The sequence below is a fragment of the Mizuhopecten yessoensis genome, unplaced genomic scaffold (genome assembly GCF_002113885.1).
Source record: "Mizuhopecten yessoensis strain PY_sf001 unplaced genomic scaffold, ASM211388v2 scaffold3015, whole genome shotgun sequence".
NCBI lineage: Eukaryota > Metazoa > Mollusca > Bivalvia > Pectinida > Pectinidae > Mizuhopecten > Mizuhopecten yessoensis.
Window position 1 is genome coordinate 500,429 of NW_018404833.1, and position 17,142 is coordinate 517,570.

Genomic DNA, 17,142 nt, shown 5'->3' on the forward strand with positions numbered 1-17,142 from the left:
GAACAGATATATAAACTAGCTTTTACTTGAAGCAAGGCCTCACATATACCTCTGCTCCCAACATATCTGAACGATTTGGAGAACATCCACGAAATGATGGCCAATATGTGCTATGGAAACCTGATTTACACTTAATCTAGTCTTCGAATTAAAGGTCAAAGGTCAAATTGAGGCCACATTGACCTCGTTTTAGGACATGACAAGCTGCCTTTACATGATGTACCTATAGTTTGATGACCATTAATGAAACAGCAGCTGAGATGTTCCAGAACATCTGAGTACTTGATGTCAAAGGTCAAAATGAGGCCACAGTGACCTCATTTTAGGATGTAACACACCCCTTTTGTGCTATGTACCTATGTACAAAGTTTGATGCCCATGTATAAGACAGCAGCTAAAATATGCTTCAGAACCTACAGTCTGCACGGATAGGCCGACAAACAGATGCATGCACACGTGCAAGTACTAATTATACCCCAGGGGGTGTAAACATATGCAGATTGCCTCTTTATTGTCCATGTTGGTCATCTTAAAGCAGTTCTATGCGAAATTGACAGCGTATAATTACCTGGGCCTGTATTCATGAAACCGTTGTCAAGCCAAATTTCTTCTTCCCGTTATAAATTGTTAACAAATCTTATTTTGTCAATTATTTTTTTTAGAGATTTTTACCCGAATACTGTTTTCAATGTTTACATTTGACTTTTTGATCGTCGGACATGATTTAAGCCAGTTACAAGAAAGTTGGTTTGAGTACAGATTCCATGCTTGAGCATGGTTTCATGACTATGGGGCCAGAACATCTAGCTGTCCATTTAATCAATGAGTTTGGCTCCTTTATTTTGGTGTTATGCTTTCTTTTATAGTACATGTGTGAGTATTCCACATGCATACATATATATTTCTTATGTATTATAAGACAACACAAATGTCTTTTCATTTAAACATCGTTCATAAAAAGGACACAATATTTTAGAAAACATAATTAGATGCATGGTCACATATAACTTTGAATTATTCTGTATCACCAGGGTCCAACACCACCAACACAATTGGGTTTGCTTGAAGCTGAACTAGATCTGAATTCCCTGTATACCAGTATTGAACAACATGTTAAACTTCAGCTCAAATTTAGTCTGAGGCGTACTCAATGTGTTGTTGGCATTGAGCCAATGTCTGAAATAATTCATACAACAACAAATATTTAATATATGTACACAAAACTATCTAGAGGAGTGAACAACTGTGGCGTTTTGGCAAGACCTACTGTGTACTGTAATATGTTCCAGCAGCAGCAGCATTTTTACAATGTAGATGAAAAGTTTTAAAATGTAAATAAGTTTGAAAATATTAAGTTTAAATGAGTTATATTCAAAAGGAACAGAAAGAACAAAACTTGTGAAAATTGAAGAATTGAAAAAGGGCACCTGTTTTTACACTAGAAGTTTCCTTTGACATTATCAGTTGGTAAACCAAATAAGAAATCTGTACATCAAAAAATATCAAGGATGTTGCTAGAAATTGCTTGTTCTTCATCTTATCATATATATTTTTGAAAGATCAAAGAAAATTATTGTTTGTTATTAATAAGCATGATCACAAAGAGTTCAAAATTAATAGTATTAAGGCTACCCTACCCATTTTAACCCTTTCACCCCTATGTAACTTTAGTAGACTCTACCATGCATTGATATGGATGAGTCAATTATGGTCTACAGTGGTGAAAGGGTTAAGATAACGCTGCCACAAAACACTTAGTGCAAGCTCTTGGTATTCATTTTACTACTCAACACATTTACTCGAAATTGATATTCACTCGAAAAAAATAAGAAGGCAAATGTGTTGGGAAAATATTGCCATAAAACTTGCAGTACACAAAATGCTAGAATTTAAGCGATCAATAATGTATTCCATGTGGATATGTTACAATATTTTAGTTTCCAGACACGTCGGGTGAATTCCAAATGTATTGATTCTAATAACCATCTTTTTTCCCAAAACAGCACAAAACCTGTGTTTCTGCTTTCCCTTTCTATCTTAGATTTCAGACCCAAACATATCTTTTGATACTTATTTTAACATTAGCTGTTTTTAAACTTAAAAAATACAGACTCTTTATAAACTTTGTACAAATATTTTTCCAAAATACAAGTTTAAGCATTCTATTTGGTTTACTAGTATTATAACAACATCTGAAAATTTGAAAAGATTAATTCATAACAAGACATTGGCAACTAACCAGAAAAAAGTGGTTAAATAATTCAAAGATATAATCAAACTGAATCACTGAAATTTTCAGTGCAATGAATTGCTGTAAAAATTAAGTCCTCACGCTAAAATTAATTCATTTTTTTTAACATTTTTCTGAGAGGGAAGTTTTTGGATTTGTCTTGGATTTGTCTTGAAGGAAAATTTCAGGGAAAGAAACAAGTAACAGGGAAAGAAAATAGAAAAACAACATAAAGTTCTTTGATCTGAAGAATACCTATAATGTTACTACAAATAAATACTAATAAAAACAAGAACATAAAAATATATAATACTACAATGATCACCATTTAATGAGATTGGTAACAATGAGATAATATACATAACAAGCATGCTACTAGAATAGTAACAGCTAAAACCTTACAACCCTTCAGAAAAATATAGCCAGTTAACTCTACTACTGTAGCCCTTCAACAGTACTGCGTTTGTAGCTATTAACATTATAAGACTAATCTCAAATATTTAATGACCTACAAACAACAGGTACAGTGGAACGTCAATGATTTATAATCCAGCCTTCTTGATTGGTAACTGGAACAATTTAGTATAGGAAAGGGCTAATTTCTCCCCTCAAACACTGGCATGGTTTTTGGACAGCCCAATCAACATTGGATTGATTTATGAGGCACTATTAAAGTATATTATCAATGACAGTTACTACTTAAATGACAGTTAATATTTAAATGACAGTTACTACTATCAATGACAGTAACTACTTTAACGACAGTTACTACTTTAATGACAGCTACTACTTTAACGACAGTTACTACTTTAATGACAGCTACTAATTTAATGACAGTTACTACTTTAATGACAGCTACTACTTTAACGACAGTTACTACTTTAACGACAGCTACTAATTTAATGACAGTTACTACTTTAATGACAGCTACTACTTGAACGACAGTTACTACTTTAATGACAGCTACTAATTTAATTACAGTTACTACTATTAATGACAGTTACTAATTTAATGACAGTTACTATTTGAATTACAGTAACTATTTGAATGAAAGTTACTCCTATTAATGACAGCTACTAATTTAATGACAGTTACTACTTGAATTACAGTTATTATTTTAATGACAGTTACTATTTTAATGACAGTTACTACTATCAATGACAGTTACTACTATCAATGACAGTTACTACTTTAACGACAGTTACTATTATCAATGACAGTTACTATTTTTAATGACAGTTACTACTATCAATGACAGTTACTACTATCAATGACAGTTACTACTTTAACGACAGTTACTACTATCAATGACAGTTACTATTTTAATGACAGTTACTACTATCAATGACAGTTACTATTTTAATGACAGTTTCTACTATTAATGACAGCTACTAATTTAATGGCAGTTACTCTATCAATGACAGTTACTACTTTAATTAAAGTTACTACTATCAAGACTTTCATGAATATTCCATTTTATATTTATCATTAAAATCTCATGCTCATGTTCGTTATTACTTTTTGTCAATAACATTATCATGATTTATTAAATACATATTTAATACCACTTAATAGATAATTTGTATATGGGACTAGGAAATGTAAATATGATACCGTATATGACATTAAAACATTTTGAAATATTTCAATGACTTTAATATGTCTAAATATTGTAAAGAATTATGCAAAAATATAATCAATAATACCTGTTATAAATACCTTTAATAGACTTTAATGTTTAACGATTAAATAATATTTCATAACAATTATATTTTTACTTCACTTGGAATGTTACCACGTCTGGATCCAAGCCCAGCCTAGAATATATGGATTACAGGTGGTAAATATAAAAAAGAATGCACAACCAAACCTCGATATTAACACCTGGTGTTTCCCTTCCAGCTAAGTTTGAGCTTAATTTCTCGTAAAACTATATATGTACAACACCACAGAAGAAAAAAAATTAATCTCCAAACCAGATACCTTTTTAACAATCTTATGTTCAGTCATTAATGGGGTATAAGTAATACATGTCCTCAGTATTGAAATGTAACAAATATAACACCACCTGTTTTATATAATCACTGCTGGATCGATAGCTGTGCAGTGTAATCACAGGTAACAAATTGTAAGGTGACAACACAGTAATGATAACAATTCAACCAGCCATTGCATGGAAATGTAAGCACAATATAAAATCTGTAACAGAGCCGAAAATACAGCATGTATCGAGGCAACAGAAAAATTCTTATTTAACACAGAAAAAAAACTTTCTTTTTGTTTGTTTTTAAAGATGCTGACTCCATCATGTGGCACCGTGTTTGGACACCTCAAACAACCCTCGTTTGAAGAAAGTCTCAAAGTCACACAAAACTTGTTTGGTGAGATATTTGTTGTTGGAGGAATGCAGGGAACAAGATGGCGTTCTTTGACAGATGGACAAGAAATTCTGCATGTACAACTGTAAACAAAGCAGTAAACAATAAATTAATCCTATATAATTAAGGCTGTTGAAATATTGTGTGTGAAGTACAAAAATTACTACCCTTCATTATTTTTCGTAGGTTTGCTAAAATGATATAATTTCACATCAGAGGCCATCGCTACAGTAACGACAAATTTCTTTGCTGTAATATTGCTAGTTGTATTTTTTTGCAGTATCTAGAAATCCATAGAAACAAGAAGCAAAAAGGGAAAAAAACCTCTAGTATTTTCAGTACGAGTTGCGACAGTCACTATTTTCTGGAGAGCTCCAACAAAGGAACATCTCCATTTCTACCTTACCTTGACAAATTAAAGGGCGTATGCAAAAAAAATACTTTTACATGTTCCCCCTTCCCCCATGAATTCCACATTTGGTGAATTTAATGATGGAAGAACATTATTTTAGGAAAGGGTATGAATTTATGAAGTGGACGTGTGAAATTAAGAAGAACATTATTATTCTTGATATATATTGTTTCTATTTGTCACAACACTCCGAAACTGTGCATTTTTATCTCTGTCTATAAGTTCTTCACAGTTCTGGTCTAAGTGCATGCGTCAATGATGGAGTATTTCTCGGCCACTTGAACTGTTTCAACCTGGATATGTAAAAAGCACTCCAGTTCTGTGTCTTTTGGAATATTTGACGATGTTTATCAAAAATGTTGAATGGGATACAACTCTAAAGTAAATCACAGTACTTAATTTAAATGATCTTCACTATAATTTGGAAAAGAAAACTAATATGAAATTATTAACATACCTCTAATTGTTTCTGCCTTTCTGCCACTACCTTTTCAGATCTACTGAACAGTTTCTTTGGAGGAAAGACCAGTGAATTTATCTGTAAAAGAGCAAATTTAAATATAATCTGAGTCTTAATAGTCTAAAAGTCGAAATTAACATTTCTTTGAATATAAAAAGTGATAAATATTTCTATGATAATCGGGGAGTTAATTATTCTAGAAAGTGATCAGAAACATGACTACCCCATATTGAAATAAACGATCATTTTTCAGAAAATATTTTCAAACGGCGGAGGAGTTTCTAACAAATTTATGTCTTATGAAGCTTGTAAATACACGTTGAATGTAAAAAGAATGCTAATTTTTGTTTACAAACAAACCTCAGGTATTTTGCGTTTCCAGTCTTGATGTACCTGTCGAAACCTGCTGTATCTACGATAAATTGTCCAGGAATCATCTCCAATAATGACCTGGAAGTTTGTAATAGACTTTTTATCAAGCAGCAATTTATTTTAATTTTTGTAAGGAATCCCAGACTCAATTTCTTTAAAGCCAGCCTGTCTCATTTTAAAGCCATTAATTTATTTACACAGTTAGGCATAAACGGTTTGTTTTCAAGAACTTTTTTAACTTTTGAAGTTTGAAATTGAGGGTGTGTAAATTAAACAGCTACAGATATTTATATATTTTTTTTAAACAAAAACATTGTTATATATGAATCCTTTAAATTCTTTTTGTAATAAAAATTCACATTGAGAACTCAAAAATATTTTTAACACAAAAGAAATCTTTGGAGGATAAAGCATGATTGACATTGTTATGTCCATGTACAATATTTGATCGTTTATTATTTAATTGATATAAACACAAACAGTACAAAAAAGTTCTTACTTTCACTTCATATTCGTAATGGTGGTCAGATCCGTAACCTTGGAGACGGTACGTTGGAATCGTAACCTTCAGTAGATTTAGGTCACCGGACAGAGTGAGACTACTACCTAGGGGCTCAATCTGGGAAACAAATTAATTGATAATGATAAAAGTAATAACTATTTCAAGGTTCTTATATACCGCTTTATCACAACCTAGGTCCTAGGACATCTCAAAGCAGTTCAAAAATAATTATCCGATAGGGCCTTTGCAACCAGCCAATATCTTTCTAAATTCCTTGGGGAGCATACAGCCAGTGGTGCAATTTCGGCGCTCACAGCTAGCATTCAACATTTCAAGAACTGCCCAACCACATACACATTTACAGCTGAGTAGAACGAAACAAGCATAGAAAAGTATCTTGTTTAAGGATACAACACAGTGCCGTCCCGTGACGTGACTCAAACCCGCAACCTTTCGGTCAGGAGCCTGACATTCTACCACAAGACTACCATACCTCCTAATAATAATTCATTTTTATTTTCTGTGCAAAAATATAATTCACTATATATAATTCACCACTCAAAGTTGGGAAATGAGGAATTCTCTCCCCCACTCCTATGTTCACACTTTCCTCTGTTGAAGAATGGTAAAGTCAACATAGAGCAAAATTTAACTGCCACAAAGACATTTAGTCTTAAAACAGCTGAGGGTGAATCCAACACTGGGCTAACTCATATTAAAGGCAAGATGGCAAAATTCTGGTGGGGAAAAAATCTTGCAGGCAAACTAATTCCATGTCTAATATTTAATGCCAATTAAAGGTGTAACTGCTTTCATTTGCATTAACAACATAACAATGTATAAATTCCAGACTAGTCGACTCAAAATTTAAACATTTCATAAAAACTCTGTAAAAAGTATACAGATGACAGTACTAGTATATGTGTTTGGTGAAACTTTTTAACGACAAACCTGAATATATCATTTTCCCTTTTTATCTCAAATATCAAAGTTTTTTATTAGTCCGATCATCTTTTATTTCTAATTCAATGCAGATGTAACAAACATGTCATTAAGAAACATTTTTAGTAATCCTAATGACTATAGGATACATTGTTTGGTTGTAACACATTTGAAAGACAATGTAAAGATAATGTTAAGATAATGTAAAGACAATGTAAAGATAATGTAAAGACAATGTAAAGATAATGTAAAGACAATGTAAAGATCATGTAAAGATATAGATAATGTAAAGATAAAGATCATGTAAAGATAATGTAAAGACAATGTAAAAGTAATGCAAAGATAAATTAATGTAAAGATAAACAAAAGATTTTTTTTAAAGTACCAGAAATACCATCATAATTTTATCAAAAGTAAAACCTGTTCATTGATTGGTGTTTCTATATTTCAATGATGATGTCACAACACATGGCTGTTGTAACTTTATTTTATCAAGGTGACTCAAAGTAATCATTACACTTCTCCCATTAAAGGATGTATTCCATTCTTAAATCTGAAAACTCACACAACATCTTGCTTTTTATCCGAGTTACGTGTGATAATAATACATTGGGAGAATGATTTTAAAATTTTGAACTTACACTGTGGCGACGAGGTGACCCTGTGCCATCCTGTCCCGTGTCTGATGACTGAAATACAATGTGCAAACAGGGTGAGGAATTGGACTGGAAATATCACTGATATGTTCAAAAGAAGGAAACACACAACAGAAACATTTAGGTATACATAAAATCAATGTAACAGTGAGTTTTTCAATTCATTTCAGTGTTACTACACTACACAGGTAGATTGATAGACTGACCGTCACCGTCCTAACAACACAGGTTATGAGACAACTCTATCCACAGAGAGTGGAACCATAGAGCTGTACTACTAGACTTCAAAATGTACTCACCATTACTGAAGCATAAGGGTTAGACTTGCTGGAATTTGCTGATTTGGATGGTTTTCCATTGCTGAAAAGACAATGTTTTAGACCTTAATTCAAAATAATTGTCTTGTCAAAAGTATCATGCTAACGATTAAATAGTCAATAAGATTTGTTTATCTACTTCAAAGAAAAAGAAACACCAGCTAGTTATTATCGAGTTCATTGCAAATTATAGATTTCTTTTTTTTTCTTGTGAACAAAATCAAAATAAACTGAAAAACGTCCAGAAGGAATACTGAAGGAAAGATATAGCGATCAAAATTTGTATGTGTGTAAGTGTTCTTCACCTGTAAACAGAGTTTTATTTACAAAAAAAAGCTATTACCATATCTGACTTGCAATTAGCTGACAGGAGCTTGAGGCACATAAATATAATCTCTGACTCAATTTTGTGTGGAGGTAGGATTGGGATTGGGGGGTGGGCTTATTACAGGACAATGGAGTAGCATTTCTAGTTACTTCTACTTGGCTATCAAAGATATGGGTGGGGTTATAAACAAGCATGGGCGTAATGCTGGATAACAATGGTAGACACTACTGGTCAGTTGTGTTACTGGCCCTTTAATACATGGTACTGAGAATAGCACAGTCAAACCTGTATTAAGTAACCATCCTTAGCATGGGACATTCAAACAGTGGTCTCTTAATGAAGGTGGTCTCTCAGTACAGGTTGAAATCATACACTAGGTGGTCACAATACATACTCACCAACCAGAGTAAATGTTTAGAAACATACAGGTGGTCTCTTAACTCTTTCACCCCTATGTAGCTTTAATGAACTCTACCATACATAATTGATATGGGTAAGTCCATTATGGTCCACAGTGGTGGAAGGGGTAAGGGAGATGTGGCTGTACCTGATCTTCTCTAGCCTGGCCTTCAGCTGACGCACTTCTCGGTTGTGCTGTTCCTTTATCTTCTGTATCTCCTCCGCTCTGTCCTGCTGCTCCTTCTTTCGCTCCACCTTTCTCCTATTCTCTCGCTCGACTTTCTCTTCAAACATTCTTCTCTTCACCTCCTGCTCAACCAAGGCATTTATTCTACAACAAAATTAATCTTGCTGCGTAAGATTTAGCCTGAAAATGTACAACTGACCTAGGTAATAACTAGGAATTGTATTGGACTTGCTGAATCCTCCTGCAAATATTGCAAATATAACCACTGTTAAAACAGAGCTGTGAAAATATCGATTAAAACCAAATTGGGTCAAATAATGTAATTTCTCTTTCCGCTAGACTTTTTTTTTTTTTTAAATCAAGTTAATGTACCCGTTACTTTTTAAATTTCCTTCCTAATATCATGTTAATTGTGGTGATTCATACCATAACAGATTTCAGACTAGACCAAAGTTATTTCAATTGTACGGTAAAAGTGGCAATTTTTGCATGGGGAAATGTTTGCATTGTGTCATTAAGCTGATTGTGGTGTGGTAATCTTCACATTGGTAATTGTTCTGAAACCTATACATTCTATACACCTATTGTCTACCAATAAATATTCTATACACTTATTGTCTACCAATAAATATTCTATACACTTATTGTCTACGAATAAATATTCTATACACCTATTGTCTACGAATAAATATTCTATACACTTATTGTCTATAAATAAATATTCTATACACCTATTGTCTATGAATAAATATTCTATACACCTATTGTCTACGAATAAATATTCTATACACCTATTCTACGAATAAATATTCTATACACCAATTGTCTACGAATAAATATTCTATACACATATTGTCTACGAATAAATATTCTATACACATATTGTCTACGAATAAATATTCTATACACATATTGTCTACAAATAAATATTCTATACACATATTGTCTACGAATAAATATTCTATACACCTATTGTCTACGAATAAATATTCTATACACCTATTGTATACGAATAAATATTCTATACACCTAGTGTCTACAAATAAATATTCTATACACTTATTGTCTACAAATAAATAATCTATACACCTATTATCTACAAATAAAAATTCTATACACCTATTATCTACAAATAAATATTCTATACACCTATTATCTACAAATAAATATTCTATACAACTATTATCGACAAATAAATATTCTATACACCTATTATCTACAAATAAATATTCTATACACCTATTATCTACAAATAAATATTCTACACACCTATTATCGACAAATAAATAATCTATACACTTATTATCTACAAATAAATATTCTATACAGCTATTGTCTACAAATAAATATTCTATACACCTAATATCTACAAATAAATATTCTATACACCTATTATCTACAAATAAATATTCTATACACCTATTGTCTACAAATAAATAATATTCTATACACCTATTATCTACGAATAAATATGCTATACACCTATTATCTACGATTAAATATTCTATACACCTATTGTCTACGAATAAATATTCTATACACCTATTGTCTACGAATAAATATTCTATACACCTATTGTCTACGAATAAATAAATATTCAAGTGTGGATATTTTCAGTCTAGTTCACTCAACAGGAAAAAACGCATACCTTTCCACATTGCAAAATTTTTCACTTTTCCATTAATATTTTCTGGATTTTATTACAATTTTTCATTTATTTTCAATATACACAGAACAGTCTAAATCGTGGGTTTCAACGTTTACTGTCATCACAGTCGACACACGTACCTCTCTTGTCTCTCCATCTCCTGCAGCTTGAGTACCTCATACTCGATCTTGTCCATTTCGGCATTCCTCTCCTCCTCAAACCGTCGTTGTTTCTCCTCCAGATCTGATCTCCCTGCCTCCATTTCCTTCCTCAGTGCTTCTATCTCCTGTAGAAATTATGTAATTAAAACCTCAAGATAGCAACCTCCAGTAAACAATAAATATTTCTTTACTGAAGCAGTTTTGAAAATACGGTATTTCAGGAAACATTACATATTTTTATTTTTATACCTCTAGTGAAAATCCTATAATCTGATTGGTCGAAACAAATTATTCATTTTACACTGTCACATTCGCTACAACATTGAGTCAACGGGAGATTGCTTCCCAACGCCCTAGCAACGGGTGACAGTGTGTGTAACAGTGCAAAATAGTAACCGTGCAAAGAAGATGCGCAAATGGTTTGTTTCAACCGACATTTTTTTGCTTGCGAATCATCACGCATGTAGTTCTGCAGGTGCTCGTCGGTGATTAGTTTGAAGATGTAACGCTGAGATGAGTGAGATTTCCAAGCGCTTCATTCATGTGATAGTCAGAAGAAACAATCGGCCGTCTGCTCAATGAAGTAAAGAATGGCAAGATTTGCAGATGTCAAGTTTGGTGATTTGGATAAACTTTTGACGACGGATAAGAACTCTAAAACATGCAGCGTACCATCAAACGAACATACAAAAAGCAGTTGGAATTGATATGAAAAAACAAGTGTTTTTGGGTAGTGAAACAAAAGGACACTATCACCGATGATATGAAGAAGCTTTTGGTAACTCCAAAGTCTGTTTCAACAATTAGATTGTAGATGATGATATGAAGAAGCTTTTTGGTTACTCCATAGTCTGTTTCAACAATTAGATTGTAGATGATGATATGAAGAAGCTTTTTGGTTACTCCATAGTCTGTTTCAACAATTAGATTGTAGATGATGATATGAAGAAGCTTTTTGGTAACTCCATAGTCTGTTTCAACAATTAGATTGCCTTTAGGTATTATAAAATAAATACTACAATCATTAGAGTGTGACAGTGCCTATATATGTGCAATCGCACATGACATCACTTTTCATGACATTATTTGTGATTGGCCAAGTCAAAATGTTAGACAATTTTAAGCTTAAGATTGTTTCATGATCCTGGGGCCTGGTCTAGTGAGCGTCAATATTTCACAATACTAAATCAATGATACTAGTTTTAGAAGCTACAGATTATATTTTCTTTACAACATCACAATGCTTCCTGCAAAATGCAGTACTTTTCTCTTGAAGTGTTGATGCACTCCAACTTGCTCAATGATATCAAACAGCATTATGTTACATCTGAAATATTATTTTTATTTTTTATTTATTTTAAATTGGTACATAAGTGGTTAAATATGAATCTGGAAAGTGATGTTGACCATGACTCCATCTTGTTACTGCCTATGTTATTGGGCAGTTGTGATTTATTTTTTAGTTGAAATATGGTGTTCTGGGCATATAATTAAGACAGTTGGCGGTATTATTTGTACCTAGTGGAATTTTTAAACAAGTGATCTATGAGTTTCTATTGTATGTTGCACAATATTAAGCAAACAAATAAGTCCCTACTTACCTGCATCTTCCTCTCCAGTCTGGCATCTTCAGACAGCCTCTCCCCACTGTTTTCTTCTGCTTCACACAATGCTGTAGCTTCTTTGTTCATCAGTAACCTTTAGTTATCCAAATATACAGAATTCTTTACACCAATGTCAAGCACCCTTATCTTTTTGAGTTTTGTTTTTTCCCCGATATTGAGCTCAATGACATCACTTTAAAAATAACAATTGTACATTTATAACAATAAGTGATTTTAAAAAATTGTTTCTAAATACCCTGGTAAATTGAAATTTACATCAACACTTGTTTCATTTTGTTTCATTTTTTATCTTATCACTTACCTTTATTAATTTTTTATTTGATTTTTTTTTCTATAAGTGATCAGATAAAAAAAAATGAAAAAAAATGAAACAACTGTTAATGTCAATTAACCATGGTATTTAGAAACAATTTTTAATCTAATTTAATTTAATTTGATTTATCAAAGCATTAATTATCAACATAAAATTTCCCTTGCAATATTAAATTTTAACCAAATTACATTTTATGGAATATCAATATTTGTTTCAAAATTGCCTCTTCCTTCAAGGTAATTTTTTTTGTAAGAATCAAATTTTTGTAATTCTTATTTCCAAAATAAAATTTTCTGCAAAAACACAACCTGCAAAATCTTAGCCAATTAATCAATCTTTACTATAGAAACTTGTACAATGTACAATTGTCATTAAACCTGAAATCTGTGAAAACCAAATCCTGACAAATTGACAATTTTAGCAAAGTTGCAAAAATCTAATGACAGTGAAAAAAGCACAATTTTAAAAGATTTTCTAGAGAAATATTATTAGAAGACATCCAAACTTTCTATATCATTTTAATTTTTTTGATCAGATTAACTAAAAGATAACTTCAGATATACCAGTAATGCCACTTATGGTATGTTGTGATATATACCTTTCTCTTTCTGATTGTATTGTCTTCAGCTCCTTTTTGTAGTCAGTTTCCACCTCTATGACCTTGTTACTGATATCGGTCAGCGTCTTACTGACCGCTTCCTCGTCCAGCATGTTGGCGGTCAGCTTCTCCTGCCTCTGCCCTATTTCCTCCAGCTCCCCTGTGGTCGAGTCCACCACCTCACTCAATTTATCATCACAGCACACCAACTCCTTATCAATCCTGTTGACCGATTCACGTGCACTGGTCAAAACCTTTTCCTTTTCTGAGATTCTTTGTAACATTGTCCCTAACTCCTCATCAGAGCTGAGTATTACATCGTGTTTCTTAGACTCTATTTCTTTCAGTTTTTCTTTTTTCTTTAGCTCCATTTCATCCATTTCCTTTTCTATGTCGTCAACTAGCTCCTTCTCCTCACGAGTGACTCTTTCTTCCTCCTCTTTCAGAAGAGTTCTTGCCATTTCTAATTCATGTTTTTCATGTTCAAATTTCTCTCTTTCTTCATCACTCATATCCTGCAGGTTTTGTTCCCGTAACTTATGTTTCCTCTCATGTTCTGACAAATCCTTCCATGCTTCCTCTATATGCTGGTTCTTGACTTCAATCATTTCAAAAGGAGGACGCCATTTATCCGTCATAGCTTCTTTATCTTTTTCCCACTGAGCGAGAAACTCACATTTGTTCTGTTCAAGTGACAGGTTTTCTGATTTCACATCATTGTTATTATCCAGTATAGAACTTTTTCCAATTTCAAATTTAGATTGCATGTCTTTTAGTTCATTCATATCAGCACTTAATTTCTGTTCAACCTACAAAANCACCCCCCTTAAATGGCAAATGGCCTTCTTTTGGACAAATGCAAGTAATTGAAATCAAGATGGATTGTAACTCTATAAATGTATACACGTCCACAATGTCAAGTATATATGTGACACTCAGCAATCCAAACAGGTGCTCACATACTTACCTGTGACTTTTGACACATGAGATCCTTGACCTTAGCTGTGACCTCTACCTCAGTGTCAGCCTTTAACTTGTCTAGTTCAGCTCGTCTGCTAACCAGGGCCTGGAGCTGTGACGTCTGCTCCTCGTGTTGTCGGCGAATTTTCTCACTTTCCTGTTGCATATAAAAAATACCCTCGAATCATGAAGATCTTATTTGGATAGTTACATTCTGTACATAGTATTCAGCAGGTGTCCTGGAAATCATAAACTCAAAAATATACAGTTAACCTCAACATTGTACTGCCATCTTACCGAAACCAAAACAAACACCCATTTATATTCTGAAATTCAAAACGTGTCATTATCTTTTTAACAAATAAAAATTAGAAAAAGAAAATCAAACTGAAATTTTGACTTGTGAAATCATTTACTTTTGAGTGGAATTTATTTTTATTGATTTTTGAGATAATGTTCATTCACAATTTCTTTTGTTTCACAATCATTTTGTTTTATTCAGAACAGAAAAGACACATGAAATCAAGCAATATATGTTATAATGCTAAAAAAATAATCTCAATTACCGAAGTTGCTCTTCATTTCAAAATTGATTTTTTTTACCTTGACATAGATAGAAATATTCATTGCTTTTTTACATAAAATTTAACAACAATCTGTTTCTTCATGCATATGAATTGGAAAAATGTAGCATTCCTTTTATTGTAATTGGACAGATATTCTTCATTTAGGAAAAATTAAAGTATTTTTATAGGAAAAGCAGCCTGTCTTGGGCTATAAAAATAGACCAAAAAAACCACTGATAAAATATACCTGGTCAAGGTTCTGTGTTTTGGCTGCAGCTTGCTGAGTAATGAATTGTTCTTTCTCCTCCAAAATCTTCAACTTTTCTCCAATGCTTATTTCCTGGAAGAAAAAAAAGATGTTATTTTATCACATTCTTTGGACAATGAATGCAGTCTGTAATATTGACTGTCAAATATGGGATATGACAATTAAACATTTTTCAATATATTTTCATCTTGCTTGATGAACCCCTATGGAAGTGTATTTAAGGAAGAAACTGGAATACCCTGGTAATACCGACAGGGATGTGACCCTAGACCATTTTATATCCAATCACGAAATACAATTCCTACCATCTTGGTGAAAGACGACTGTGTCTACCAACCACCTTGACTTTTAGTAAAGACAACTGAGAACATCAATCCTTGACTTTGTATATAATTCAAATATTAAGCAATCTTTCAATATTTCTGAAACAACTCATGAGTAATGCATTGATCAGTGGCATTGATACATTAATCAAGTAAAAACAGAAAAACAGGCCAAAATTATAAAAGTAAAAACTCAAAAACCACAAGCAAGTAGGTAAAGAAGATCCAACTATATAATTATGATATAAATGGTATACAGTGTACTTTGTCCATGAAAATTACAGAATTTCATGCAAGCTTAACATGATAAATGTAAAATCATCAAACAGTTTGCATATCATTAAGTGCAAACTTCACAAAGGAAGGTACTATACAGTGGTGTCCCTTGATAATTGTCAATTAAAAATTCTGACATTTTGGCTCTTTATCTATTTTCTCTTTTGTGATGTCAATAATGTAATCTGGAAACCATTAATGCCATTTCATTAAGATTTAAGTAAGACAAAATTAGTCATAATAAATGAGTTGTAAATCAATGCACAAAAATATGACATTGATGTATTAATAGAGTTTCAAGATATAGTCATGTGACAAATTTAAACCATGCATGATATTCAATAGACCATCATTATGGATCCTTTCAAACTAGTACTAAGTGGAACATATACTTAACAGAATATGGGTTTTAACGAAACATTGCAGCAAAAAAATTGCCACCTTTTTACATAATAGGTAGATCTTCAACTTTCTAACATATTCAGGAAAGCAAGATCCCTGTATTAATGACATTTTGTTTCAAAATTGCATCTGATTTTTTTTTAACAAAATCTTCTACCTCATCAAATTGTTCCTGCATCATCAGGAGCTGATCCTGCTTTTCCTGAACATATTTCTCTAGGCTATCCTGAGCCTCGTCCCGGTCCTCATCTGCCTTCATGTGTCTCTTCTCCAAACGGCCAATCTGTAATCTACAATACACAAGCATAGATATAAGTGGAAACTGTATAAGTGTGCAGGTGTGAATATATCTGTAACAAATTCTACAACACTCACACGATTTTCTTCCATTCCCATGTTTAACTGATCCATGGCACCTCAAAGCCAAGCAAAAAACATACCCTCAATTGAGGGGAACACATACCGTTGGAGGAATAAAAGATGCCGTATCAATATATCATTGTCAAAGATTCTGATATTTGAACAGTAAGATTTCAACAACAGTACTTTAAAAATGGAATTAGAAGGGATTACTTTTTGTAACATAGTGCACAACTTCATACTGAAAACCCTCCAAAATCATTCAAAATGGTAACAAAATGTTTCAAAATGGTAACAAAATGTTCCAAAATAGTAACAAAATGTTTCAAAATGGTAACAAAATGTTAACAAAATGTTTCAAAATGGTAACAAAATGTATCAAATTATTGAAACCATTACAAGAAAGAAAATAACATTTGTATTTTATTCCTCTGGAAATTTTAATTACTTCTTAGTTGT

General features: G+C 32.4%; 1 protein-coding gene across 2 annotated transcripts in view; it reads right to left on the reverse strand.

The window, feature by feature from the left end:
• Positions 1–3,480: 3,480 nt before the first annotated feature.
• Positions 3,481–17,142, reverse strand: part of LOC110446839 (kinesin-like protein KIF16B) — a 41,796-nt gene continuing 28,134 nt past the window's right edge. For both annotated transcript variants that reach the window (XM_021492163.1, XM_021492162.1), the window contains 13 exons: positions 16,481–16,613; positions 15,302–15,394; positions 14,496–14,645; positions 13,529–14,337; positions 12,594–12,690; positions 10,972–11,117; positions 9,145–9,327; positions 8,252–8,312; positions 7,938–7,985; positions 6,352–6,471; positions 5,841–5,930; positions 5,478–5,558; positions 3,481–4,691 (listed from right to left, as the gene is read on the reverse strand). In XM_021492163.1, the coding sequence (XP_021347838.1) occupies positions 4,536–4,691; positions 5,478–5,558; positions 5,841–5,930; positions 6,352–6,471; positions 7,938–7,985; positions 8,252–8,312; positions 9,145–9,327; positions 10,972–11,117; positions 12,594–12,690; positions 13,529–14,337; positions 14,496–14,645; positions 15,302–15,394; positions 16,481–16,613 (2,167 nt within the window). In that variant the 3' untranslated portion in view covers positions 3,481–4,535. The remainder of the gene's footprint in view (positions 4,692–5,477; positions 5,559–5,840; positions 5,931–6,351; positions 6,472–7,937; positions 7,986–8,251; positions 8,313–9,144; positions 9,328–10,971; positions 11,118–12,593; positions 12,691–13,528; positions 14,338–14,495; positions 14,646–15,301; positions 15,395–16,480; positions 16,614–17,142) is intronic.